The 26,988-nt window shown below is 29.8% G+C and overlaps 4 protein-coding genes across 5 annotated transcripts; 1 reads left to right on the top strand and 3 right to left on the bottom strand.

Annotated features, from left to right (window-relative positions):
* Positions 1-165: 165 nt before the first annotated feature.
* Positions 166-4,117, bottom strand: LOC143221317 (uncharacterized). The gene is given in 17 exon segments (XM_076446789.1): positions 166-281; positions 284-415; positions 494-685; positions 766-880; positions 968-1,111; positions 1,113-1,151; positions 1,220-1,492; positions 1,594-1,710; positions 2,196-2,244; positions 2,350-2,650; positions 2,738-2,858; positions 2,937-2,980; positions 2,983-3,099; positions 3,164-3,202; positions 3,205-3,272; positions 3,353-3,431; positions 4,075-4,117. Coding segments are annotated over 17 exon segments (1,989 nt in total).
* Positions 4,118-5,125: 1,008 nt separating this feature from the next.
* LOC143221318 (T-complex protein 1 subunit gamma-like) lies at positions 5,126-7,263 on the bottom strand. Its single transcript, XM_076446790.1, has 4 exons — positions 7,203-7,263; positions 7,047-7,108; positions 5,624-6,761; positions 5,126-5,541 (listed from the first exon to the last, which is right to left on the bottom strand). The coding sequence occupies exons 1-4, from the start codon at positions 7,237-7,239 to the stop codon at positions 5,126-5,128; spliced, it is 1,653 nt and encodes a 550-aa protein (XP_076302905.1). The 5' UTR covers positions 7,240-7,263.
* A 1,057-nt stretch (positions 7,264-8,320) lies between these two features.
* Positions 8,321-12,238, top strand: LOC143221319 (phosphatidylinositol 3-kinase catalytic subunit type 3-like). Of its 2 annotated transcripts, none has more exons than XM_076446791.1 (10): positions 8,321-8,394; positions 8,688-8,882; positions 8,950-9,379; positions 9,505-9,600; positions 10,009-10,560; positions 10,627-11,099; positions 11,165-11,353; positions 11,421-11,596; positions 11,664-11,738; positions 11,838-12,238. In XM_076446791.1, exons 1-10 carry the CDS (start codon positions 8,321-8,323, stop codon positions 12,236-12,238), a joined length of 2,661 nt encoding a protein of 886 aa, XP_076302906.1. The 2 variants fall into 2 exon arrangements, with proteins under 2 accessions (XP_076302906.1, XP_076302907.1); XM_076446792.1 differs by having other exon boundaries at positions 8,324-8,394; positions 10,009-10,548.
* A 2,493-nt stretch (positions 12,239-14,731) lies between these two features.
* On the bottom strand, positions 14,732-24,508 carry LOC143221320 (uncharacterized). Its single transcript, XM_076446793.1, is given in 5 exon segments — positions 14,732-16,530; positions 16,573-23,931; positions 24,082-24,158; positions 24,334-24,346; positions 24,349-24,508. Coding segments are annotated over 5 exon segments (9,408 nt in total).
* Positions 24,509-26,988: the final 2,480 nt, after the last annotated feature.

Here is a 26,988-nt window from a genome sequence, read left to right as displayed (position 1 = left end):
TATCAAATTTTGTTAAGTTTGATAATGAATTATCACGTTTTAAATTAGTTAAAATTGAGAGACTCGTAATATTTTTTAATTGATAATGAATAATAATATAAAAAAATTGTTTTGTAGTATGTGTATAAAATGTGATAAGTATGGATACTTTCATAAATTGTATAATCACTTCACCTCTAAAAATTCCATCCTCGCATTATTCAAGTAAGATCTTAGAAGTTTCAGACCAGGGCTAGAAGGATTAGTTGCATCCACTGCGACCATTTGAGGTTCATCTCCAAAATTGGTGTGAACTCTTTCAAAAAAGGTAAAAGTGGGGCAAGAAGGCTGCCACTATTTGAATTTGGTGCAAGAGGTTCTGGAGCATAAGTACCAACCAATATTACTTTCACATCGTTATATTTGCCTCCAAAACCTATTATATAAAAGCATCTTTGAGAAAACTATAATTTATTAATAAATATACTTTCTTGTAAAAGTTTATTAAAATTACCAAAATTAGTTGATGCAATACGATCTGAAATAAATCGTAGCCAAAATTTTACTTGCTGAAGTTGTACAGTAAGTGGTTCTCTAAGACTGACAGCAATAAGGTGCACAGCAGGTTGTTGAAAAGTCAGTACATAGTGATAAGATGCCAAAAATTCCTCTCGACCACATAATTCCCAAAAAACACATTCTCCACCTTGTTAATTAAATTTATAAATATGTATACTATCATATAATCACAAAAAAAAAAAAATGATGTGAAGCTGTATTCCTCACCTACATTACCACGACTCCATTCTACTCCTTGTGTACCTTCATACTCACTGTCACTATATTCAAAGCTAAGTGAGCCATGCTTGCTAGTTATATCTAATTCAATACTTGGTTCCCTCTATACAATTAAATTACAAAAAAATAAAAATGTTATATGTCTCTATATTTAAAAATTGCTTCCTTATAGTATATAAACAATGATTACCTTTGCAGTATAATTCTGACTTCTTGATCTTCTAAAAAACCCAAAACTAAAAATGCCTGACTTCAGAGAATTTATTAAAGATGATTTTCCTGATGCACAATGTCCTAAAAGTCTTATATGTAAACGATCTATTGGTCTATGTGTTTGGTTGCAACTGTTTAATATAATTTTCACGTTGAATAGGCTACAATATTAATTGATATTAGCGTAATAATGTCAAATGTAATAAAAACGGGTTATTTAATAACATACATTTCGAAGCTTATCCAACAATGATGCAATATCAGGATATCCATATTTGATTGCTGTCACATCTGCCCTAATTCCACGATTTGTTTTATCAACGTCACAACCAGCAAGGCACAAATATCTAACAAGATTAATGAAACCATGTCTAGCAGCCACATGTAATGGTGTTAAGCCTTTCTTATTTGGTGTATCCAGGTCTATTCCATTTTCTATTAAAAAAGTTACCATTCCTTCATCCCCTGATTCACAAGCTATATGTAAAAGCGTATCTTCTTTCTATTTAAACAAAGTGATAAAAATTAATTATCTTCATTTATATTATATCTTTAAATTACACATAATCTAAAACGTTATATTAAATATTTAAAAAATCTCACAGAATCTTTCACATTTAATGGTGCTCCTTGCAGCAGTAATTGAGACACAGCCTCAACACAGCCTCGTTTAACAGCACTAATCATTGCTCCACCAAAACCTTGAGAGGCTTCTGACTCCTACAGAAGAACAAAGAAATATAATCATTCAGTATTATGTTATTTTATGTACATATCGTGTTTCATAATCAATTATACTACAATATACAATTACAAAGTCATATATTTTTATATGCACGTGTTGATAAAAATTTTCCCTTAAAAATGTATTATCAACATGAATAACATTTTTCTATAATATCATATAACGCTATATAAAAAATTGTAAACATTGTATATTATAAAACATAATTAAGATACATATATACTCAATAAAAAAATTTGTTACATTTAAATTAATAATGTATATTCTGTGAGAAATAATATGTATGATGTATAATTGGTATGTAACTGTACAGATGATACTAACATTAGTCACGCGATGTACATAAATAAACGTTATTTCATAAGAAATCAAAAAAATTATTGTGAATGATTGAAAATAAAAATTATAGTCAGCTCTGGCAATTACAAAGGAAATTATAATATTGCATTCAGGAACAGACCGTGAGGATCCAAGGATGTTTAAGGCACGATTCTGCAGTTCCTCTTTCTCTAAAAATCAAATTTTTTGCTATTACTTCATTCCATTTTAAACAATTTGCATATGTTACATAAACTTAGAATTTTTAACATTGCTTTTAAATTTTTTACACTTACTTTGGATCCTTGATCAACAAGGATCGTATGAAATCTTTGGCAATTTCAGATACTGAACTGAAATATTCATTGTCAAATTGATATTGACAAGCAGCAACATTTGCATATGTTTCTTGTTTATCTTCACCTAGAAATGGTGATGCACCACTTAAAAGAATGTATGTTAGAACACCTACTGCCCAAAGATCAGTTCCCAAACTGAGTGGTTCATAATTTACAATTTCAGGAGCAACAAACTCAGGTGTACCAAATAATGCTCTATGTTCTGATCCAGGTACTAGTCGATGTGAAAGACCTAGATCTATATAAAAAATCAAATTAGAGACATTAACACATTATGTTAAATTGTTAAAATAACATTTACAATAATATTATTAACAGGTTTTACCTATTAATTTTATACTTGGCATTGGCGGTGGAGTTGATAAAAGAATATTTTCAGGTTTGATATCTAAATGAGCTACTTGATGAGAATGTAAATGACTAAGTGCCATTAAAACTTGACGAACCTATAAAAATTTTAACTACTCAGTGTTTACTTTATATCAATTATTTTGAACTACATTCCTTAAAAAACAATTACAAACCACATGTGCTGCTTCTAATTCACCAGATGGTACCCAATGAAAAGTTCACCCCCTGAAATTAATTCTAAAAGTAAAACAACTGTTGTGCCTGTGTCAACAACTCTGTGCAGTGAAACAATATTTGGATGTCTTAGTCGTGCTAATAAACCTGCTTCTCGAGCTAAAACAAAAATTCAATAATTATTTATTTAAAAATATAATATTAAATATTTAAAAATACTTTCCAATGTCTGCAGCTGCTACGCCTCTGGCAACTCGTCTTTTCGCATAATTTTGGCAGCATAAAATTCTCCACTTTTTATTTCCATACATTTTCGTACTATTGCGAATTGTCCTCTACAATTTATAGGTATATAAGCACTTATAATCTTATGTATTCATTACAAATGTTAACTGTGAATTACATAACAACTTACTTGCCAATTTGTTCCAATAATTTGTAATTTTTTTCAATTGGTTCATGGTGAACCTCCATTAAATTGTCCCACTCAGGACCTATTTAATAGATAATCATTTTTACATGTAAAAGATACGTACTCTATCTGCATTACTTTATTAATAGAAATAGTTCTATATCTTCTTTTAATAAAATAAAAAATATAGCTGATATTAAAGCAAAAATAATTAACTAATAAAAAATAAATTTTCATAAACATAATATTACTTAAAAAAAAAATATCTATATATACATATAAAAAAAAGGTATGAATGTTTACAAAATAACAAACATTATATTTCTACATGACCAGCTTATTTTAAGAAACATTATTTACAAATATTTGTTAATGCAAATAAAAGAAACAAAATAAAACGCATGTTTTCTAATTTTTTAAAATTAATACGTGATACTACACAATAATAATTATTTATTAATAGTCGTTGTTCAAAACTAACAGAACATAGACACCTGTCAATCCTGTAGTAAACAGATATGAAAATCACTTCCATACATAGCCACGTGGATGTATTTTCATTAAGATCAGAATAATTGTTTATTAAAAATGTTGTTGATACACTTCGCATTCCTTGATCATACCAAATCGCGAAGAAATATTAAACATCTGCCAGCCTTGACAGAAACATCGACACGATATTGTGTAGAAAGATTAAAAACAATTGAAAGGAAGTCGGTTTTTACCACCGTTCGAAGTTCCCAATTGGCGAGACGTGCCTGGCATCATCTCACAATCATGCTCATCGTTCAGTCTATCCGAACAGTTTTAAGTTTCTCAAAGAGCCGTTACGAAAATTGTGTCCCATTCGTCGGCCTTCACTCATGCCGGCCACCCTACACACACAATCGATATACCTGTGTCGCGTGAAACGCCACCTTCCTTAAAATGCATTGCAATCTCGTACAACCTTCTCTTAATTTTTCAAACCACTCGAATTACTTAATTCATAATATCGTTAATCAACATGTACAATCAAAATTACTATAAAACTATAATGAATGAGATATAAAACTGCCTACCTTATTCATTTTTTAGATTACTGAACTAGAATTTCACGCTTTATGACAAATTAAATATGAATCGTCAAATATATTTAAAATTTTTGTAGAGGTTCTTAATAAAAATTCAATATCTTAAATAACAGAAAAAGTTGAAGTTATTTGAGACACTGATATATAGGCATACTTTAATTAATAAAGAATTTGTCAATTTTTAAATTTTAAATAAAATATCGTCTACTTAATGGAACTTAAATCAATAAGGTGTAATATAATGCATAAATTGCAAGTTCAAAAACCTTTGGAAAATAATAATAAAAAATAATAATATTACATTTTAATTTTACGAAATGTTACGAAACAATTACAATTGCAACAATTAAACAATTTTTTAAATATTGGTGCATGTATATATGTATATTTAATATTCATTTAATAAAATATATTCTTAAACTACAATTTTACAGAAATGATTTTTAAAGGAATGAAATTAAGTATTGTTAGTTTGTTATAGATAGGGAAGCAAACTGTTAAAAAAAAGTGCATAGATAAATACAATATTTGCATCAATCTTTAATACCTTATCAAAGTATTTTTTATTATTATGAAAATGCATACAGACAAGCAAATAATACTTTGCATAAACATGAATTAAATTTTAATAAAATTATCATAGACATGTATTATTAAATGTTAACACAAATAAAAGCTTTAGTGCAATATAAATTCAATGTCCTTAATCTTTCATAGATTCTTCTGAGACTGGTGCAGGTTGATTAGGCTCATTGTCTGATTTCTTCTTCTTGCTTCCTGATACAATGTCATCAATTCTTAGCAACAAAATAGCAGTTTCAACAGCTGTTTTATATGTTTGCAACTTCACAGATAATGGCTCCCAAATACCGCGTTCTTTCATATCTACTAATTCACCAGTTTCTCCATCAATACCCCACACCAATCCTTCAGTAGCATGTTTTGCACGCAATGCAGTTAAAGTCCTGATAGTATTTGCTCCACAATTTTGTGCAAGAGTTCTTGGAATTATTTCTAATGCTTGTGCTACAGCTTTATAAGGCCACTGTTCTACACCTTCAAGCTTACTTGCTTTCTCCGTTAGAAGTCTTGATACTGCCATTTCTACAGCTCCTCCACCTTTAACATACAAATATAACATAGTAACATATATTTTATAAGTACTTGCACGTGTATTATATTATATTAAATTGCTGATTACCTGGTACCAATTTAGGTTCAATAAGAAGATTCCTTGCAACATGCAGAGCATCCTGTATGTTTCTTTCAGTTTCATTTAATACATCTTTACTGGCACCTCTTAAAAGTATAGTGCATGCTTTGGGATCTTTACATTCGGTAATAAAGCAGAAGTATTCATCACCAAGTTTTTTGATTTCAAAAAGACCAGCTCTAGTACCAACATCTTCCTCTCGTAATTCTTCTGTACGATTAACAACAGTGGCCCCACAAGCTCTTGCAATTCTATTAATATCACTTTTCCTTGATCTACGAATAGCAGAGATTCCGGCTTTGACAAAATAATGTTGTGCTAAGTCTGATACTCCTTTTTCAGTAATTACTACGTCAGGTTTCACAGAAATTATATCTTCACACATTTTCTTAACAAACTCCTCTTCCAATTCTAGAATCCTGGTAAAATCTGTGTCTTTCATGATTTCTATATTAGTTTGAGATTCTCCCTTTTTATATTCCAAGGAACAATCTAATAAAACTATTCTTGGATTTTTAATATGTCTTCTCATTTTTGGATGAGTAACATCTTTATTAAACATTATGCCCTTAAGAACAGTGCTATCTTCAATAGTACCACCAGGAATTTTTTCCACTTTTGCATAACGCTTTATATCTATTTCTCTTCTACCATTCTCTTTAAGCATAACAGTATAAACTGCATCTAAAGCAATTTGACATGCTAATTCACACCAGTGTCCAATAAATTTAGTTTTCACACAAGAATTAATGACTTCAATCAATTTGCTTCTATCATTGCAATCTAAATCCACACTAACTTGTTCATTAAGAATATTAACCATGTCCTCCAAAGCTTGACGATATGCTCTTATTATAATTGTAGGATGCATATTTTGCTCAAGGAAAAGTTCAGCAGTAGCTAATATTTCTCCTGCTAATACAATAACTGATGTAGTACCATCTCCAACTTCTTCATCTTGGGTTCTAGCTATTTCTATCATAGATTTTCCAGCAGGATGTTGTACTGTTATTTCGCGTAATATAGCATTCCCATCATTGGTCATAACTATACCACCCATTGGATCCATTAACATTTTTAACATTGCTCGTGGTCCCAAACATGTTCTAATAACATCTGCAATAGCCTTTAAAGAAAATAATGTATAATATTAAAGAATGCGTAGATACATTTGAAATTTGTAAATAAATTTCAATTTATTTTATAAAACAGCTAGATGAACAATGTAAAATTAAATATTATAATTTATTTAATATTTTACATCTAAATTATTAATATTATTTAAGGGTAACAAATATTAGTTATAAATAATATAAATGAATCATTTCGAAAAAAAATGCACGTGGGCGTATGAGCATTTAATGAAAGCCTTAAAAGGTAAATATGTAAATTATACGTTGTAGAGACTCACCTTCCCCGCTTGGATATTTTCCCTTTGAACTTTCCGGCCGGTATCTCGCTTTGTATTTTGACCTGCAATAATCAAAGCACACGACATCATGAAAAGAATTTTCTGAATTTAATATTTGAACAAATGAAAAGCAAAATTAACATTGTTTTAACATACTTAACACTACAATCGGAGCAGCCCTTGGTCCAAACATTTTTCTTCAGTTTCTGTAATAGTAAAATACTGTGACAGAAAACGATACTCAAGTACACGCCTGACTTTTCCAGAAGAAAACGAAAGACGAGACCCTGTAATAATTGGTTAGAAATGAGAATGACGATTGGAGAATAGTCTTAGCGTAAAATACACTTTAGTAAAATGTACATTGCCAATAAAAACACAAAATATCCCTATGATTTTCTTCGCCTTTACTGTTTTAAAAATGTCTAAAATAAAATAGTCATATAAATACGATAGAATTATTTATTATTTTTATAATATTATATATATTGTGAAAACATATATGTATAGTGAAAATATAAATAATGATTGAGAAAATGAATATAAGTGGAATACGATTCTTAGCGAATGTAATTTAGAATGATTTTAATTGTTAGTTAATCTTTTATTTATTAATTTGATTTAATTAAATTTCTAATTTTTTCTAATCCTTTACTGTATTTTTGCAAATTATACAAAAAAATTACCTTATCAACTTAATACAAAAATATATAAATTCATTTCTCTATTATTGTTCATATATAAATCATTCTTACAAATAATATAATTTAAAATTTTTTAAATTTTTATTAAATAATCTGGTACACACGTTACATTCATATTTCAGCCACGAACAAACTTTCGATTCTAGTAGTACTAGCGAGCCTAACAACTTATAGTCACATTCCTAAATTACCGATCGTGTAAAAATATTAAAAAATATTGTTATCCCCTTTAAAATAAAACTTATAATGATTTATTTATAAATTACTCGTTATATCACAATAAAAATATTTAAGGATATATTTTTCTTTAAAAAGAGATATTTTATTTTTTCATGAATATAAAAATTGTAACATTGACAGTCGATAATATAAATAATGTACCATATGATATCACGATGTTTTGTATTGTTAAAAATACTACAGATGACTCTCTTAGAAAACTTTTTACGTCTATATCGGTAGCGATATCGTTCAAGTAGTATGTGCAGCAATTTACTTAAGTACGGTAGACGCAATAGAATGGTGGAAAATATGAAGTAGTGAAATGTGTTAATTTTATAATTTCATAAAATGATGGAAGATATTAATGATAAGTTTTTCTACGTGTACAGTTCTTCATTAGATACAAGAATACAAATTAAAATGTAAGATTTAATTGTAAGTGTGTTAAATATAATAAGTGTCAGTATCAGCTGGTATCAGGTTACTATAATAAATGTTTCACAGTTTATCTTTCCAATAAAAACAGGTGGCCTACTAGCAGTATCATTAAATATAAAGTAATCCGATTATAATATTTAATTCATATGTAAACAGACAATGAAATATTTAATTGCGGATTATCCGGTTTTATTGGTCTTTTTAATTAAAATATTATACGAACATATATAAATTTTAAATCATTGTAATACAGTTTATTATATTCTACTTTTTATAGAGGAACTTTAGAAGGCAAAAGACAACGACCGGAATATGATAAATTACTTATTGACCCTATGTTAAAATATTCTGGTTTATATGGTACCAATGGAGGACGTGGGGATTTAGCAGCTTCTTTACAGGTGTGGGCTAGTGGAAGACCACTTGCTCTACCAGTTCATACAGCTTACAAACATTTTACATCACGTTGGAAGTATGTAATTATTTTAATATTTCTAAAGTGCATATATCATGTGTTTAAACTTTATTAATTTTGTTAGTTGGAATCAATGGGTAACTCTTCCTATTTCTTACTCTGATCTACCACGGGATGCTCAACTATGTATAAGTTTATATGATTGTGCTGGGCCTGGTAGACAATTACCAGTTGGTGGAACAACAATATCTATGTTTGGAAAACATGGAGTGTTTCGTCAAGGAATGTTAGATCTTAGAGTATGGCCTGGAGTTGAAGCAGATGGTGGTATACCAACTAATACACCAGGAAAAACCAGAGATCATGGGAAAGAGCAAATGCAGCGATTAGCAAAACTTGTAAAAAAACATAGAAATGGTCAAATGAATAAAGTTGATTGGCTAGATAGATTAACATTTAGAGAGATTGAATTAATTAATGAAAGAGAGAAGAGAGCATCTGAATACTTATATTTAATGATTGAATTTCCAGAAGTTACTATGGATGGAATACTGGTATGAAAAAATTATAATCTATTTTTATGATATTTCATCCTATATATTTTAAGTATATATTTTTAATTTTTTCCTTTCTTCTTTATTTTTTTTTTTTTTTTCTTATTCATGTTTTCTTTTTCCAGTACTCTATTGTGTATTATGAAAAAGATGGAGATGAAGTTGTTCAACATAGATCACAACCAGATGTTGTAACTCTACCTGATTATGAAATTTTACAGGTATGATCAAAATTTTTATATATACCAAAAGTCATTTTAGTATACATATTTCAATTGGCTTAAAAAAGTTTATAAATATAAAATGTATACAAATATTTTGTTATGCACTAGTATATTAGTCATTTGTTAAAATTGAGGAAAGAAACTATAACAACTATTTTATTCATATTTACAATTTTAATTTTTATTATGATAATACAAAATTTCTAGATGAAACTAAAAGATAAAGAATTATTTTTTTTTACTAAAAATTAATATCAATAATTCAGAGGGAAAAGTATTAGTATTCGTTAATTAGTTTTTTAAAATATTTATTATAAATCAAATGTAACACAATATTTGTAAACGCATACTACAATTTATAAATATATCTATTCTTATACTTCATGGATCTACTTTTATTGTTAGGAAAATCTTGTAGAAGCAAAACATCACAAGTTGGCTCGAAGTTTACGGAGTGGTGGTCATACCCGAGAATTAAAACCAACTTCAAGTGTTCGCGATGCTTTGAACATAATATTAAGTTATCCACCAACAACAGCACTTTCTACAGAAGAACAAGATCTTATTTGGAAATACAGATTTTATTTATCAAATCAAAAAAAAGCTTTAACAAAATTCGTAAAATGTGTAAATTGGAAAGTTGCTGGAGAAGAACGACAAGCGTTAGAAATGTTAGCGTTGTGGGCACCACCTGATCCTGAAGATGCATTAGAGTTACTTGGTCCAGCATTTACACATCCAACTGTTAGAAGATATGCTATTACTCGTCTTAATCAAGCACTTGATGATGATCTAATGTTATACTTATTGCAATTAGTACAAGCTTTAAAGTATGAAGATTTTGAAAGTATTAAGAGAGCACATCAAATATTGATGAAAGAAAAAGAATCTGAAAAAGTTGAAAAATTAGACAGAGATGTACAAATTAATGATTCTTCATCTACAGCTGTAACAACTGTAAGTAACTTTATAAAATAAACATTAAATTCCTAATTTATTACAAATAGCACACATGATTTGCAGTCCAGTGAATCTGAAATCCAGTTCTCAACAAGTCAAGATTCTCTTATGGATTTAGCATCTTTTCTGATTACTCGTGCTTGTCAAAATACTACACTAGCCAATTACTTTTATTGGTACCTCTCAATTGAATGTGAAGATCAAAGTGATCCCTCTATAAGTGCAAAACAAGATACACGTGTCAAGGAAATGTATAACACTGTAATGTCAATGTTTTCAATGATGCTGGCACAAGGCAATGCAGTTTGGCAAAAAAGAAGAGCTTTCCTTTTACGTCAAAAAATGTTTATCGATCAATTAGTAGCGCTGGTGAAAGCAGTTGCACGAGAAAGTGGAAATCGTAAGAAGAAGACTGATCGGCTCAGGGTATTATTAGCAGATTCAGATCCAACATTTAAAATCAATTTTTCCAACTTTGAACCAATACCTTTTCCCTTGGATCCAGAAATTTGTATCAAAGGAATTATACCCGAAAAGTATGAATAATTCCGTTTATATACTAATGAAAACTTATTCATTAATAATTTAAGCTATTTTTTAGGGCCAGTCTTTTTAAATCAGCCCTTATGCCTTCGAAATTAACGTTTTTAACAACAGATAACAGTGAATACATTGCAATTTTTAAACATGGGGATGATCTCAGACAGGATCAATTAATTTTACAAACAATTGCACTTATGGATAAATTATTAAGAAGAGAAAATTTGGATTTAAAATTGACTCCTTACAGGTAAAAATGGTTAAAACAGCTTTTTAATATGTTACGTTATTTAAAATATAAATTTATTTATTTTTAGGGTACTTGCAACAAGTACTCGACATGGATTTTTGCAATTTATCGAATCTACAACAGTTGCAGAAGTGCTAGCTAGTGAAGGTTCCATATTAAGTTTTTTTCGAAAACATCATCCATCCGAAAATGGCCCTTATGGTGTTGTACCTGAAGTTATGGATACTTATGTTCGAAGTTGTGGTAAGAAATATACTACTCTGAAATAATTTATATTAATTTGAAATTGTATAAAATCGTAAAATTTCAGCTGGTTACTGCATTATTACATATGTACTTGGTGTTGGTGATCGACATTTGGATAATTTACTACTGACAACGTCAGGTAACACTTCTTATAAATTCTTTAATTATATAAACTTTGAAATTAATAAATATAAAAGATAAAAACATTTAATAAAATTGAATAATATTCATATTTCAGGAAAACTCTTTCATATAGATTTCGGTTATATTTTGGGTAGAGATCCAAAGCCTTTGCCACCGCCAATGAAATTGAGCAAAGAAATGGTTGAGGCTATGGGAGGTGTAGGTTCAGAACATTATCATGAATTTCGGAAACAATGTTATACTGCATTTTTGCATTTACGCAGACATGCAAATTTAATTCTAAATCTGTTTTCGCTAATGGTCGACGCTAGCGTTCCAGATATAGCATTAGAACCAGATAAAGCTGTTAAAAAAGTTCAAGATAAACTACGATTGGATTTGAGCGACGAAGAAGCAGTGCATTATGTACATAATCTTTTAGACTTATCAGTAACAGCTGTAATGGCAGTATTAGTGGAACAATTACATAAGTTTGCACAATACTGGCGAAAATAAAATCAAATCAATCAATAATAATGATTGTAAAGACTGTGTTCCTTTAAAACTATTGCAAATATTACTATATTGTATATAAATGACCATACATCTATAAATGTAATATAATTTATTGTATTTTGGGATTATTTTAGGTAATAAATCTTTGATAATAATAACAAATAATTGTAGTTTTTATACGTTTGTAAATTGCATACAAAAATGTTTAATAATTAACATGTCATGCGATCACAATAATAAAAAAATTTGTTACTGCATAATATTACGTATGTAAACTATACATGTTAACGATAATTCTTAACAATTTTCGTAAAATACAGTTTAACATACAATAGAAATATTGCTTGATAGTTTTTACGAAAGTACATTAAATGAAATACTAAATATATTTTTTACAGGCAAAAATGTATTATTATGGGATAATTCCAAGTAATAAAACAACAAAAAACATTTATTGCATATATAATTTGTTACGTAAATATTCATGTATTTATTTTATCTCTTAGTTACAATCGTGTATGTGGTGCACACTGTAGAAATAAAAAGATAATATTGTTAGTGATGAAAATATCAAATTGTTATCCATATAAGAACGCAGTAATGCTATTTTAATCAGTATCACTTTATGCCACTTAAATTTGATTACTTCAATGAAGCAATATATCTCAACTTACGATTGTACCAGAAAATTTTAATAGAAAATGTAATTATATTTTCCCCATTTCACAGTATTACATACTATTTATAGGTACAGATATTTTTATAATTCCTTTGAGTGGAAAATATATGTACATGTGTATTTATGTATATATCGAATGAATTCGAAAAGCAATCAAAGAATATTAACAATTCAGTCCATTTTTGAAAATTTATCTGGATAAATTTTTTTTCTTTCAAGTGCGACATATTTAGATAATAACTTCTTCCCAGTAACAGTAACATAATATATACATGCGTAATCACGATCGAAAACGCCGCGAAAAATAAAAACAAATTTATTTTTGATAACATGAGTTTATAAAGAATATAATATAACCGTTTTTATTAGAATATATTGGCAAATCTGTCTCGTTTGAGACTTATATAGTTTTTAAAAAAAATTATTTATTCTAAATTACACCAGAAAAACTATTAAAACGCGTATTTATGCATTACATTTATGCACATGTGTAAATCTGTTTACATGTAAAATTGCAATATGTAATCGCAAATATTTTACAGAAATAAAATGATCTTGTTTATAATAAATCGTTTCTTCCTATTAATTATATGAATATTTATTTTAAAATTACTCCCCTGTAAGTATTAACTGATTTCAAACATGACAGATCTCCTATTAAATTCTTTTACCCTTTACATTTCAACACACGGATTACACATTATTATAATTGAAATAATAGGCTTCTTTATTTCTCATAAATGTAAACTATTTCCTACAAATAAACAATGTATGTGTAATAATTCAATCCTTGATTCGCTTGATTATCTACATTTGTGATTATACATAAACTTCTTTCTTAGTAGATACTACGAGCGGGGAGAAAGGGGGGAAGGGGGGAGAGTGAAAACTTATCTGAAAAATTAAGTCTTTAAAAGATAGTCCAAGAAATCGTTTACTTGAATTTTACGAACATTTCAGGACTTTACTGGTACTTATTAAAGATATATTGTGCATTTATTTTTATACGCTCATTATGACTCATCATTACAGAGTAGTAGTAAAGTTTCACTAAATTACTTTTATAATTCTAACTTGATTCTTCCTTTTTCTGACGAGAATTCGTAATAATGTACAAATATTTTACAATAGTTATATATTTATCCATTTAATGGAATCATTAAATAAACGATTAATAGTACGAATATATTTTTGCTGTAAAATTAATAGTAATTAACAGCTGTTACTACTACTCCAATGATGTTTTACAAAATTTTACGATATCCACATTGTATGTGCCTTATATTGGAAAAAGTAGAACCAACTTGTTACATAACATAGTATTAATGTGTCTAGTTAAAAGAAAAAGAAAGAAGTTATGAATGATAATCTAATTCAATATATTGAAGTACTTATATTATTTCAATATATTAAATAAGATGAATATATAAGATCATAATGCTTTTGTAATGAAACCATAGTTTTTCTTTGTAATTACACTGCTCACATACCAAATTCTATATACGGATTGTATCCGTAGTTAATATATATATATACATATACCCACACACATTGCAACAATATGTATGTGTACACATATATACACACATATATTTAGACATGTATATTTATTTATTTATTTATATATATATATTTATATAGATATAAATTATAGTAAGAATCTAATTTTAATCTTATATTTAATCACTTATCACCTTAATATTATATTTACATTTGAAAATAGACGAGTTTATCTATCAATGGCTGCAATGTCCATTAGTCTATGAAAACAAGGACTCTTTTTATAGCACAATGCTATTTTTCATCATAATATATTACCTCTCTGTAGGCCTGGTGGCTGGTACAGAACTTTCTACAAGATCGTGCCTTTCTATTGGTGAATTTTCCAATGTATAATCAACTGGATACCTTTCTGTATATGTTGGAGTAGCTTCTCCTTGTTGAGTTAATTTTAATTCATCAGATTGTTCTTGATAAAAACTTTGTGATGCCTCAATATTTTGGGAGGAAGATTGCTCTGATTTTTCTATGTCATCTGCAGAGTAGTAACTTTGACTTGCTTCACTTTCTGGTCTATGATCATAATAACTAGGAGAGACATTATGACTGGAATAACTTGGTGTGGCTTCTTCTGGGTTAAAATAACTTTGACTTGCTTCTTGTGGATTACCATCATAATAACTGGGAGTAACTTCCTCTTGTGGATCTCCATCCAATCTCGAATTTGTTTCTTGCCCTACAGATTCATAATAACTTGCTGTTACTTCCTGGTGATGAGTATAATAACTAGAAGGTTCATTTCTATGATCTGTACTTTCTGCAACAAAATTCTGGGAAGGGGTTTCTTCTAGGCCAGGCATTGAGATTGGTACTTCATAAGAAGTTGATACATTTTGTTCTTCATAACTAGAAGTTGGGACAGAGTCCACATGAGTTGATGTAATGTCTGGATTCAAATTATATGAAGATGTTGGTATTTCAGGTACTCCATTGTCATGGATACTTGTATGCTCTGCACTAGATGATGCAATATTCAATTCAGCACATGGTGGGATTTCACAAGATGATGTACTTATTGCACTTTCCTGATCTGGATCTCTTTCTTGATTCTCGGGAGTTTCTGGAACGTAAGATGAACTTGCAGTTTCGTCTTCATTAAGTCCAGAATTATTTGTAGAAACTGAAGATGTACCAATGCCATCGGTACCAATATCGTTAGATTGAGATGGCATGTTTCCTTCCTGACTAATTTCAGCGTCAGTTTCTAAATTTTCTGGAATATTTTCTGTTTTACCGACTTCATAGCTTTGTGTCGGAAACGTTTGATCGTCAATCGCATCATCAATAGTTGATCTTTCTTCTTGACTTTGCATTAATTCATTGAAAGATTGGGTAGGTGCATTTGTACTTGCTTCTGCAGATGCTTCATATGACTGAGAAGCTTCGTTTATTTTCGAATGTTCAAATGATTGTGTCGGTGGTTCTGTTACAACAGCTTCTTCGTCCGTCTCCATAGGTTCATACGTTATTGATTGTGAGGGTTCTCTTGAATTTTCAGACTTTGTAGCAGACTGACTAGGTAAATCAGTAGAATCAGTAGTCATTGCAATCCCAAATTGTTCATAAGATTGTGATGGTGCTTCGTGACTAGCCTCTGCATTTCCTTCTTCAAAATGTAACTCTAGATTGCTTTGAACCAAATTTGATTCACCTTGAGATGATGGTTCATCTCTTTGAGAGTCTTCCGATTCTTTTACTGTACTTGCGGCATAAATTTTAGATTCAATAGCTTCATCTATATCCATATTTTGTTCATCCAGACGATTTAATGATTCTGCAGGTAAAATTTGTGATCCTTCTTGAACAACTTCTACTTCATTGGATGTTGCTGCTTGTTCAGGAGAGTGAACTTTATTATCAGATTGTTCATCAAAATTTAATTCTTTAAATTTGTTTATATTTTGCGATTCTTGTAAACTATTTGTATCTATTTCATTTGATTCCGAAACTTCAAAACCCGCGTGTTCTCTAGACGAAATTTGTAAATTAGATTCAGAGGAAACTAAAGTATTTTCATCCATTATTGACATACTACTGGTCATTGCATCATCTGCTTGTTCAACAATTTGCACATGTACTATATTATCATTATTACTAACTCCTTCACTTTGACTACCAATTGCCATATTTGAATCATTATCTTCTTTATTCACTGTTTCTTTTAAGATTATCTCCTGTGACTTCATGGAAATGTCTTGAGAAGAATATACTTCTTGTAAAGGTATTGTATCCTGTTCCTCATTTAAAATAGATGATTCATTTGTAGATACAATAGGTTCCTGGGAAGATGCAGAAACATCATGAGATACTATCATTTCTGATGTTACAGCAATATTTTGTGATTGTACATTTTTTGTGGAAATAGGAGATTTTGATACAAGCATCTCAGAAACAGGTACATCTACAAAAGTTTGTTCTGTTGCCATTGATGATTCTATAGCTGAAGTGAATTGCACATTTTCAGCATAGGTATCATCTATTATTGGCATTGAAGGAGTAGTTTGAACTTGAGAACTTTCTAAAACTATATTATTTGGTATTGAAACTGAATATGAAACACTAGGCATTGAAATGGTACTACTCTGTCCATTTGAAGTTTCTACAGTAATATTATCTTCTAAATTTGGTAATACTAGATATTGAGTACTTGCAGGAATTTCCGTTCGAGCGATTTCCGCAGTACTTGGATTTTCCATGATTTCTCCAATATCTGGCATAGAATTACCAGGGATTTGAATTTGTGCTTCTCCTGTTGATATATATGAAATATTGGGATTTGTAATCGTTATTGGTAATTCGAGAGAAGACGGGATGGTTGCCACAGCAGAAGTTGGAGTCGATTCTGATTGTATTGGTAAATTACTAGGTACCTCTAATGGTGTCATTATAGGTTGATTTAATGTCAATGAAGTTTCAAGCACAGAGGGAGAAGATATTGGTTCTGTAGGAGGTATGATAGTTGACTGCAAGATAGTTTGGTTGATTAAACTTGTTTGAGTTAAACCACTAGTCATTACGTTTCCTGTAGGATTCTCTGTTAAGCTGATTTCTTGTTGAAAATCTGTATTTGCCAAAGCAGCAGCTAAAATATCTTGATTTGATGTCTGTATTACTTCTGAATTAGAAAAGCTTTCTGATATAATTGTTTGAGTAGATTCTGTAGCACTGGTTTGTATATTTGGTAATACACCATTGTCAAATTGAAGAACAATATTATCTAATGTGCCTGCTTCTCCTAGTGAACTAGGATCTATATACAGTGTCCTTGTGCCATCTGGATTTTGTGTAGTACCTTCTAACGACATAAGGGTATTATTATCAAGAGGTTGTATTTGTCCTTGTTCATCAATAGTTACTAAAACATAAGTTTGGGTTCCGTCACTACTTTCTGTTGGTAAAGCCATTATTTGTGGTTGTGTTGTTATTTTTGGTTCTTCTATTTTTTCGATTTCGCTACTTTTATCCACATTAAACTTTTCTACTTTAGGCTGTTCCTTCTGAACAGATTCAACAAGTATATTTTCTATTTTTGGCTTCCTTTCAGATTCAATAGGTTCTAATGGTGGAAGAGACAGAGATGTAGAAAGACTTGTATTCATATTAGTTGCCGTTACAGAATTCATTGCAATATTTAGTAAATTCTTTTGTTGTTGTGTAGTAGTCTTATTTATTCCTTGATTTTTTCCAGTAGCCTTTGTAGCTGCAGTATTACTAGCTGTCTGTTTTTGTTGAATTGTTTTAGATATATTTGGCACAGTAGTCAATGATGAAACCGTTTGTTTTGACTGTATATTTTGTACAGTTGTAATTACAGGTTCCTGTACTTTTTGAACAACAATTTTTTGTTGTGTTTTTGGTTGCCGACTACCACGAGGTATAATAACTTTCTGTATACTCGACGCGGATACTGCCTTTCCTTTCTGTTGAATTTGTGGATTTATACCTATTGTCTGTTGGGTACCACCTTGATGCGTAATATTCTGAATAGCAGAACCCTGCTGAACAACTGTCTGTTTAATTATTTTCTTCCCTTGCTGTATGGTCTTTTGTGTAGGAAGAGTATTTTGTAATACTACTGTACTACTACCAGTTTTCATTTGTCCAGATCTTCCTTGTGAAGTAGCAGACATTGAAACTTTGTGTGATTTTTGTAACATAGGTAATTGCACTTTCTGCTGTACAGATTGATATTGTACCTTATTTCCTTTAGATGGACTTTTCGCTGCAATAGCCTTTACTTGTTGTCCCGTTATTGGCGTCAAAACTGTTGCTTTAGTACTTACAATACCTTGAGTACTTAAAAGTGTTTTGCCAGTAATAGCTTGAGATATAGGAGTCAAAATAGCTTTAGAAGTACCCAAATTCTGTGAAGATAAAATGGTTGTACCTTTTGTAACTAAGGCTTTTGACCCAATAATAGTTTTTCCACTTAAGGTAGAAGCACTTATTGGTGTATAAATTCCACCTTTTGTGAGAATTCCTTGAGATAGTGTACCTAATAGAGCAGTCTTTGCAATTGTTCCTGAAATAGGAGTTAAAACTCCTTTTGAAGCTATTATGCCTTGTGTATTAATAACTTTATGTCCACCAGGAAGCTTAGACGTTGTTGCTGAAACACCATCTCCTTTTGGTGCAATTATTGTTTTTGAATTTATAATACCTTGTGGACTAATAGGACAAAATACCTGTCCCTTGCTTGTCATTATTCTTTGAACTTTGCCACTTAATGTTTTGGAGATATTTAATGGTAGCATTTTAGTTTGACCTGATTGTGCTGATGTTAATATAACTACTTTACTACTTTGTTGAACTACTTGTGCATTTCCAGTACTTTTACCAGTTGGTATAGCAATTTTCTGTTGTGTACCAGTTTTTCCTTGAACACCATATCGTAATTGTTGTCCTCCAGAAGTTTGTACCACTACATATTTTCCTGATGAACCCTTCTGGGTTAAAAGTGGTGGTACTTTGTTTGTTGCTGGTGTATTTTGGAATTTTATACCTTTTACACCACCTGTGAATGGTGGTACCAGCGTTTTTATACTCGTAATTGTAGGTTTTGCTTTAGTTTTATTTTTCAAAATTGCTGGAGTACCACTCTTTTTCTTCGTAGGTGATACTTCAGTAGTAGTTTCATTCAATTTAAATTGAGTTTGAGTAGGGGATACTATTTGTGTAGTTGGAGTAAAAGACAGTGTTGCTGGAATTGTGCTAGATGCAGGTATAATAGAGGAAATAACAACAGGCATTTGTTCAATACTTTCAGGAGTTAAAACATCTTCACTTAAAACAAATGGCATTGAATTTATGTCTAGTTCCATGTCTGCCAAGCTTTGGGAACTTTGTTGAATATACTTTTCACTTGTAGTTGTAGTAGGAGTTTTTGAGCTCTTTACATTTAATTGTTCATTTTGTGCTTCTATCATTGCTGCTGTTTCTGCCTCTTCAGCTTTTAAGACTTGTAACTTTTTAGTTAAAGATAAATGTGGAGATGTAACCTTTGGACCAGTTTTCATTTTAGTATTTGAAGCTAAAGATTCAATTTTCATTATTTTTGCTTTGGAAGCACCTTTCTGATCAAGTTTCTTTGTGCTCTCTGTTTCTAACTTGTGTTTTATTCCTTTCTGCGGTAATTTATCTAATAATTTCGATTTTAAAATTTGCATAGGTTCAGTTAATGTTACGTTTTCAATTATTCGTGGCATTTCCCGTTTTTTCACCGGTACTGTAACGTCAGATGATGGAGAAGGTGTAGAAGTTGATGTTCTTGAGGATTCATCTAATTTATGCACATCTAAATTAATAGATTTAGAATTATCTTCGGTAGAAGGTGATTGTACCAATGATTTAGACATGATATTAAATTCATTTGATGATGATGTAAGTTGGTCAACATTTTGGAATATAGTCTCATCTACTTTTGTTTCCATTTCAAGATTTTGATCAACTACTACTTCTATACTCCCAAAATTGCTCATAACTGTAACTTGATTGTCTTCAGAAAGATTAGGAATATTTTCTGAAATATTTGGTTCTTCAATTGTTATATTTTGAGTTGTCTCAGAAGAAATATTTGTACCTACTATCTCTTCAACTTTTTTCTTCACTAATTTTTTACCTTTCTTTCCCTTTCCAGTTGTATCAGAATCACCAACTGTACCCTTTTTCTTGTCCATGTGTAAAGTTTTTAAGAAAGCTTCTTGGAATGTATTTGTTGATTTTTCTTCAGGGAAGAGCTCTTTCTCTTTCTTTAATTTAGCACCAGTTTCTGGGGTAAATTTTCCTTTATATCTTGTTTGTATTGATGTTCTATTTTGAGCTTGTTGTTCGCTTAATGTATTTATTGGATCTTTAGATAATTGTTCCAAGTTTTCTAATTTAACTTCTTGTTCTTTCCCTGATGTTTCCATTCCAATATGTTGAACTTTTTGATTCATTGATACAGTTATTTCTTTGTCTTGGACTTTATTTTTTTCCTCCTTCTTATTTACACCTTTTGTAATTTCTACATTATTGGTATCCATTTCATGTTGTTCTAAGATATCTCCCTTTGATTTTAAAGAGCTAATTGTTTTTTGATCTGTACTACTTTCAATTGTTTCGGTATTTAAATTTTCTAATTTTTCTTGTCCATTATCTAATTCGGAATCGACTGTAATTTTATTAGTAGAAGCATCAGTATCAAAAAAATCAATTTGCGATAACTCAAACTTTTTTATTTGAGATTTTTTAGGAGGAAGCATGTCAATAGTTTTTGAAATATCCAGTTGTTGATGAGACGTTTCTTTCTCTGGTGAAAACTTCAATCGAAGTGTATTTGAAGATTCTATTCCAAAATTTTTCAAATCCTCTTGTTGAAAATTGCTTGATGTTAGTATGCTTTCAGTGTCACTGTCCTTTGTTTTACCATGTTCAAAAATTGCACCTTCAGATTTAGAAGTACTATCTTCTACTGCTAAAGATTTTGTACTTTCAAAAACAAATGTATCTTTTGGTACAATTTTTTCTTCAGTTGGTACTTGTATTTTTTTAGGAATTTCTATCGACGTTTGATTGTCAATAAGTTTTTCATCTAATTCTATAAACATTTGCTTTTTAGATGTATCCTCAAGTAAATTATCTTTTAATTCTCTATTTGAAGAATTGATATTATTTTCTGTTGTATCCATTGTATTAGAAGAAATTTCGATTTCTTTTCCTTCTTTAAGTTTTAAGTTCTCGTTTATTTTCTTGACATTCTCTATACATCTTTTACTTCTTTTTGATTTGATTTTTACTTTTTCAGAATTTTCTTCATTTTCCGATTGACTTTCATCAGTCTTATATATTTTTCGATCTACATCTTGTACATATATATCAGATTCTACATATTTTTTATTTGGTTTTCGTTTTCTTCCACTATATGAACGTTCGCTATCAGATTCTGAAGTTCTTCTCTCTAATTCAAATTTTTCAAAATTTTTTGGACTATTCTTATTATCTTTTGTTCTTGGACTTTCACTGCCACTTGCACTTCCACTAGTGCTAGTACGAATAGATTCTGATTTCCTTGGTCTACCTCTACGTTTGAAAACTTGTGGAATAATATTTGACTGATCATTGTTTAATAAAATGTTTGTAGAATTTGAATTAGGCACTTGATCTTGATCCAGCATTTCTGCATCTGAATTTTCACTTTGTTCTGGAAAAGTTTCAGCAGATTCAGAAATAGTTTCATCTTCTGTTTCTACTGTAAATCGCTCAGATAAAGTTTCTTCAGTTTGCTTCAAAGATTCACATTCTATGTTTTCTATATTTTCTTTTACAGTTGTGTGTTTAAAATCTGCATGTTTATCAGCAATAGAATCATTATGAATATTTAAATCTTTGTTTTCTGTTAATTTTTTATTAGTATTTAATGTTGAGTTTATTGTTGCAGAATTTTGTACCTCAATATTTTTTGAACTATTTGTGGCATTTTCATTTTCAGCTCCAACTTTTTCAACTTCAAATATTTCTACTATTTCTAATTCTGTTTCACAAGTATTAACATTAGACGTTTGTATTTCTTCTGATTCTTTTTCAGATTTAATTTTTTCCTTTGTTTGCTGGATTTCATTATTTGTAACTGCTTTATCATCATCTCTAGCCTTATCATTATTTTCATTTTTTTCTAAGGTCTGCTCACTTAAAGACAATTGTGTATCTAATTTTTCACATTCATTTGGACTAGTATTGTTATCTTCATCTTCAGGTTTATCATTTTCAGTTTCCTTTTCTTGTTCTGTTTTTAGAGCTTGGCTCATTTCAAACTCTTTTATTATTTCTTTTTTCTGATGAAATGCGCGTGTCTTTTTCCGTACAGGAGGTATAGATGGTTCTTCTTCATGGAAATCAAAACAAGATAATAATGACTTTTTGTCGTTTTTATCTGATGCATGAAGTTTATTTTCATTATCAATACTAAAAGCTTCTTTTTCTATTTGAGATTTATTAATAGACTCATTGCTGTCGACATCAGACATTTTAGTATCTTTCTCTATTTCAGTCTGTTTATCAAGAAGATTTGATTTTAAATTTTTTGAAGTATCAGAACTATCAGATAAAGAATCTTCTGTTATGTTAACTGTTGTAAGCTTCTCTGTTTCTTTGAGTAGTTTTTCAGTTTCTTCAATTATTTCATTGGCATCTGTTACTACAGAATCATTTTCATTTGTTTCTTCCGACTTCTTAAAATCAAATTGATTCTTTGTTGGTGAATTATTTAGAGATGCTAAATCAGATGGTTTACTTTGATTTAAACTAATTTCTTCATCTGATTCATCTTCCCAGTCTGCTAATATAGTATCACGAATTTTAGGATCTGAAGTCTTCTTCTTCTTAGCAGCTTTGTCTGTTTGTTTAATTTGTTTCCTTTTACCAGATTCACTATTGCTCTTACTTTTATTTGTCTGACTTTTCTCTTTCTTGGCGTATTTTCTTTTTGGAGTATCTACTTCAGGATACCTGCTTTTATACTGAGAATAAGTTTTAACTTTAGATTTTAATATTGGTGAATTTCCAGATCTATGACTTTTTATGTGACAAATGATAACATTAACTCGAGAAGAAGTAAAATTACATAAATGACAAGGATATTGTGGAGAACCACTATTATTTGGTGTAGATGATAAACTGCTAGGTTGCTGACGAATTCGAACCTCATGATCACTTTCTTTTAAAAATCGTGGATGTGTAATTTTTCGTACAACTTCAATACTATCACTTTTTCTGTGGCTTTCATCTCGTTCTCGTTTCTTTTTAGGAATTTTTTTATCTCCAAATAAAGCTGATATATTTGGTTTTTCTTCTGGACAAAATCTATCATGACTTAATATATCAGGGTCACCTCCTGTTAATTTTTCAGCCATTTCAACATCTCCTGGAAATTTATCCATGTATCTGGAACCATCTCTGCTTCTGCTTCTATATTTATCTACAAATAATATTACAAAATATGTAGCTATGTATAATAGTCATTTTTAAAATGGAAGGAAAGTAGTAATTATACACATATGATTATATCTATTACTTTAAACTCTATAAATATTCAAAATATAATTATTATAAACATAAAAAACCATACCTAATCCTTTCCTAATAAATTCGTCTTTCAGGGTACAGTTATATTTATAAATCTGCTGATAATTCTTGACAAATTCACTGAAAAAGTAAATGAGATGTACACAAAAGATACCAATTTATTTGTACAATAAATATATAAATGCCTATAAATTGAAAATATAATTAAATGCAAGTAGATAAAAGTAAATTCTTATAACAGTACGACAAAAATATATAATTATATTAGTAAACAAAAAAATATTGGATTACTTACTACGTATCTTCTTGAAAAATTTTACAGCAGCTATTAAAGGTTTCTTTTGAAATTCACGTTGGATATCTTCAGGTAAATTATGAAACCCAGTAACTTGTCCTGGCCACCAACAAGCTCCGAGTTTCACCCAAACAACATCTCCTTCCAAGTAATTAATTTCTGTTTGCTCGCACATTTTAGAAAGATATTTAATGTTATATTTTCACCAAATCAGCATTGAAATTCAACATAAATATCTTGTATATTTTCTGTTTTTAAATAAAGCACCACGAACAATTAATTGTTCTTGTATATAACAATACAAAAGAATTATTCTATTGATCAAAATCTAGTCTTAGTATGCAATAATAGTAAATGATTTTGTTTCATTTAAGAAGAAACATGATTAATATAGAGGCAAAACCATATAAACAAATGCAATGTACAACTGCCAAATGAATGAACGATTCCCTTAAGTTTGTGGACAGTTTGTGATTATGTTTCTCTCATTTTGTAAGTTGTCAAACTTAAAGTACATATATTGATAGTTCAAAGCACTTTTGATTTCTTCATGTACATTATTATTAATTAACATAAATACGAAAGACAACGTAGTCACTATCAAATCCTCCAAAGAAAACATTTACTAAGCCTTAATTAATATGTCCTTCCAGATCTATAAATTGCACCATAAACATTTGCTTCAAAATCGTACAGAACGTATTTCCTTAGAAGAACATGACAAAAAAAAAAAGATAATACGTTAGCAAATTGTCGTTGTTTTCATGTTATGTTATCTTGAACCAAGTAGCAATCATCTGTAGTACATAAAACACAAATATTTTTTCCGAAACAGCCAGTTAACTTGTAAGCACTGTTTAATATTTCAAAATACAAGAAATTGTTCACCCATATGCGCGGGCATATGTAAAAATGGGATCGGAGGTGTATTCGCGGGAAACCAAGAGCGAGCGTCGCTCCCCTTGTCGTGCACCGCTTCGTTGATCCTGATCTCGATGCCGACGTTGTCCGCGGGAGCCACGTCGGGCATCTTAGCCCGCGAATTCCGTGATTGGATATTCCACACACAGATGCACAGCGTGAACTTTACGGTTCTCCCGACTGTTTGTTAGAACGACGCCGCAATAGAATCCTACACCTCCGAAATTGGCGAGCGTCCCAAGAAAAGAAGTTTCTCTTTTCACCTCACCTCTTATCACTCAGTCACTATACACTAAAAGGCTTCGCGAACACCTTGATAACCGACCACGCGACGTTGCTGCGCGCACATACAGCCGCGAAAAGTGCAAGCCAACCCCGAACGCAATCGACACATTCAACACTCTACGTCGCTCATACGACGTACGTACATGTTCAGTTTCCCGACGTGCAACGGGGCTCTGTACGGTGGATGGATGGATGTGTAGATGGATACTTCCTTCCTTCTCTCTCGTTGTTCGAGATTCTCGATCACGCAATGCTGCCAACTATTACATATATTCTACCTTTCAAACTGCGTATTTTATTTTCATAATTTTACAATGTTATAAATAATAATTCATATTTTTACTAAAATACTATTCGTAATATAGAAGTAGATAAATATTATTGATTTAACAAAATTTTCTTATATACATGATAAAAAAAGAAGAATTATACTAAACCAAAGATTATAAGAATTTAAATACCACGCACACATTTATATATTTCTCGCGGTTTATCGGTTTAAAACATTTTATTAGTAATTGCATCTATACCTATAATACTTTGTACTTAAACGATTGATATGGATTAAATTTTGTATATTTGAAACTATGTAACATGAAATATTGTTAGCAAAAGTTATAATTATCGTATAAATTTAATATAATAATGAAAAATATTTCTGATAGTTACGAAAAGAGCAAATATAAATGTCATATGTTTATTTAACTAAACATATGAAAGATTCAAAAATGTGAATTCAATCTAGAATAGGTAAATTAATAAAATGTATTTACATGTAATATTTTTATAAAGTATTTTTACCATATTATAATATAAAGTAACAATTCTGATACAAATGGATATTAAATTTATTAGTAGATGCAAATTAAATTAAATCGTAGTTTTAATAATTGATATATTTCAATTTCGCATAATTAATCATTTGTACATGTTTTAAAAGTTTATATAAATATAATAAAGATTAGATATATATTTATTATAGCATAGATAAAATGAAAATACAACATATAATAATATAGAGCGTATAATATTGTACCAATATATAAAAATCATAAAATCAAAATTTTTTAATACCTGTGACACATATGTGATACAAAATTTATGAATTAAATATAAAATCAATTTCAGTACCTAAACAATAAAGTATAAGTTATTTTATTTCAACAATATTTTTCAGTTGGTGTTATTGTTACATTGTAATATTGATAGATAGTAATATCATTATAGTACAAATCAGAAGAAAAAGTTGCAGCATTCAGGCAATAATTTAAAAATAATGTTTTAAGGTATAAAGTTCTCTTATTTTTACTTCAACAGTTGGTCTCACTGTGTCGCCGGGCGGGTAAGTGTAATTTTGACAATACCTTCCGTCAGAGGCGCTGAAGTTTGCAATAACTTTTACTATTCGTTTCCGGTTTATGTGGTAGAGTAACGTCGTTCTTCATTTTT

This window comes from Lasioglossum baleicum, unplaced genomic scaffold (genome assembly GCF_051020765.1).
Source record: "Lasioglossum baleicum unplaced genomic scaffold, iyLasBale1 scaffold2235, whole genome shotgun sequence".
In the NCBI taxonomy this organism is placed as follows: domain Eukaryota; kingdom Metazoa; phylum Arthropoda; class Insecta; order Hymenoptera; family Halictidae; genus Lasioglossum; species Lasioglossum baleicum.
Note: the sequence above shows the minus strand (reverse complement) of the source record. Positions and strands in the feature narration are given on the sequence as shown.

Bases quoted from the DNA above. Each gene is read 5' to 3' on its own strand.
- LOC143221318 (XM_076446790.1), bottom strand. From the start codon at position 7,239: ATGTTTGGACCAAGGGCTGCTCCGATTGTAGTGTTAA. The intron at 7,109-7,202 runs GTATGTTAAAAC...TGATTATTGCAG, and splicing joins TGCTCCGATTGTAGTGTTAA to GTCAAAATACAAAGCGAGAT. The intron at 5,542-5,623 runs GTAATCAGCAAT...TGTATGTTAAAG, and splicing joins TGAACCTAAATTGGTACCAG to GTGGAGGAGCTGTAGAAATG.
- LOC143221319 (XM_076446791.1), top strand. From the start codon at position 8,321: ATGATGGAAGATATTAATGATAAGTTTTTCTACGTGTACAGTTCTTCA. The intron at 9,380-9,504 runs GTATGAAAAAAT...TTCTTTTTCCAG, and splicing joins TTACTATGGATGGAATACTG to TACTCTATTGTGTATTATGA. The intron at 11,100-11,164 runs GTATGAATAATT...GCTATTTTTTAG, and splicing joins AAAGGAATTATACCCGAAAA to GGCCAGTCTTTTTAAATCAG.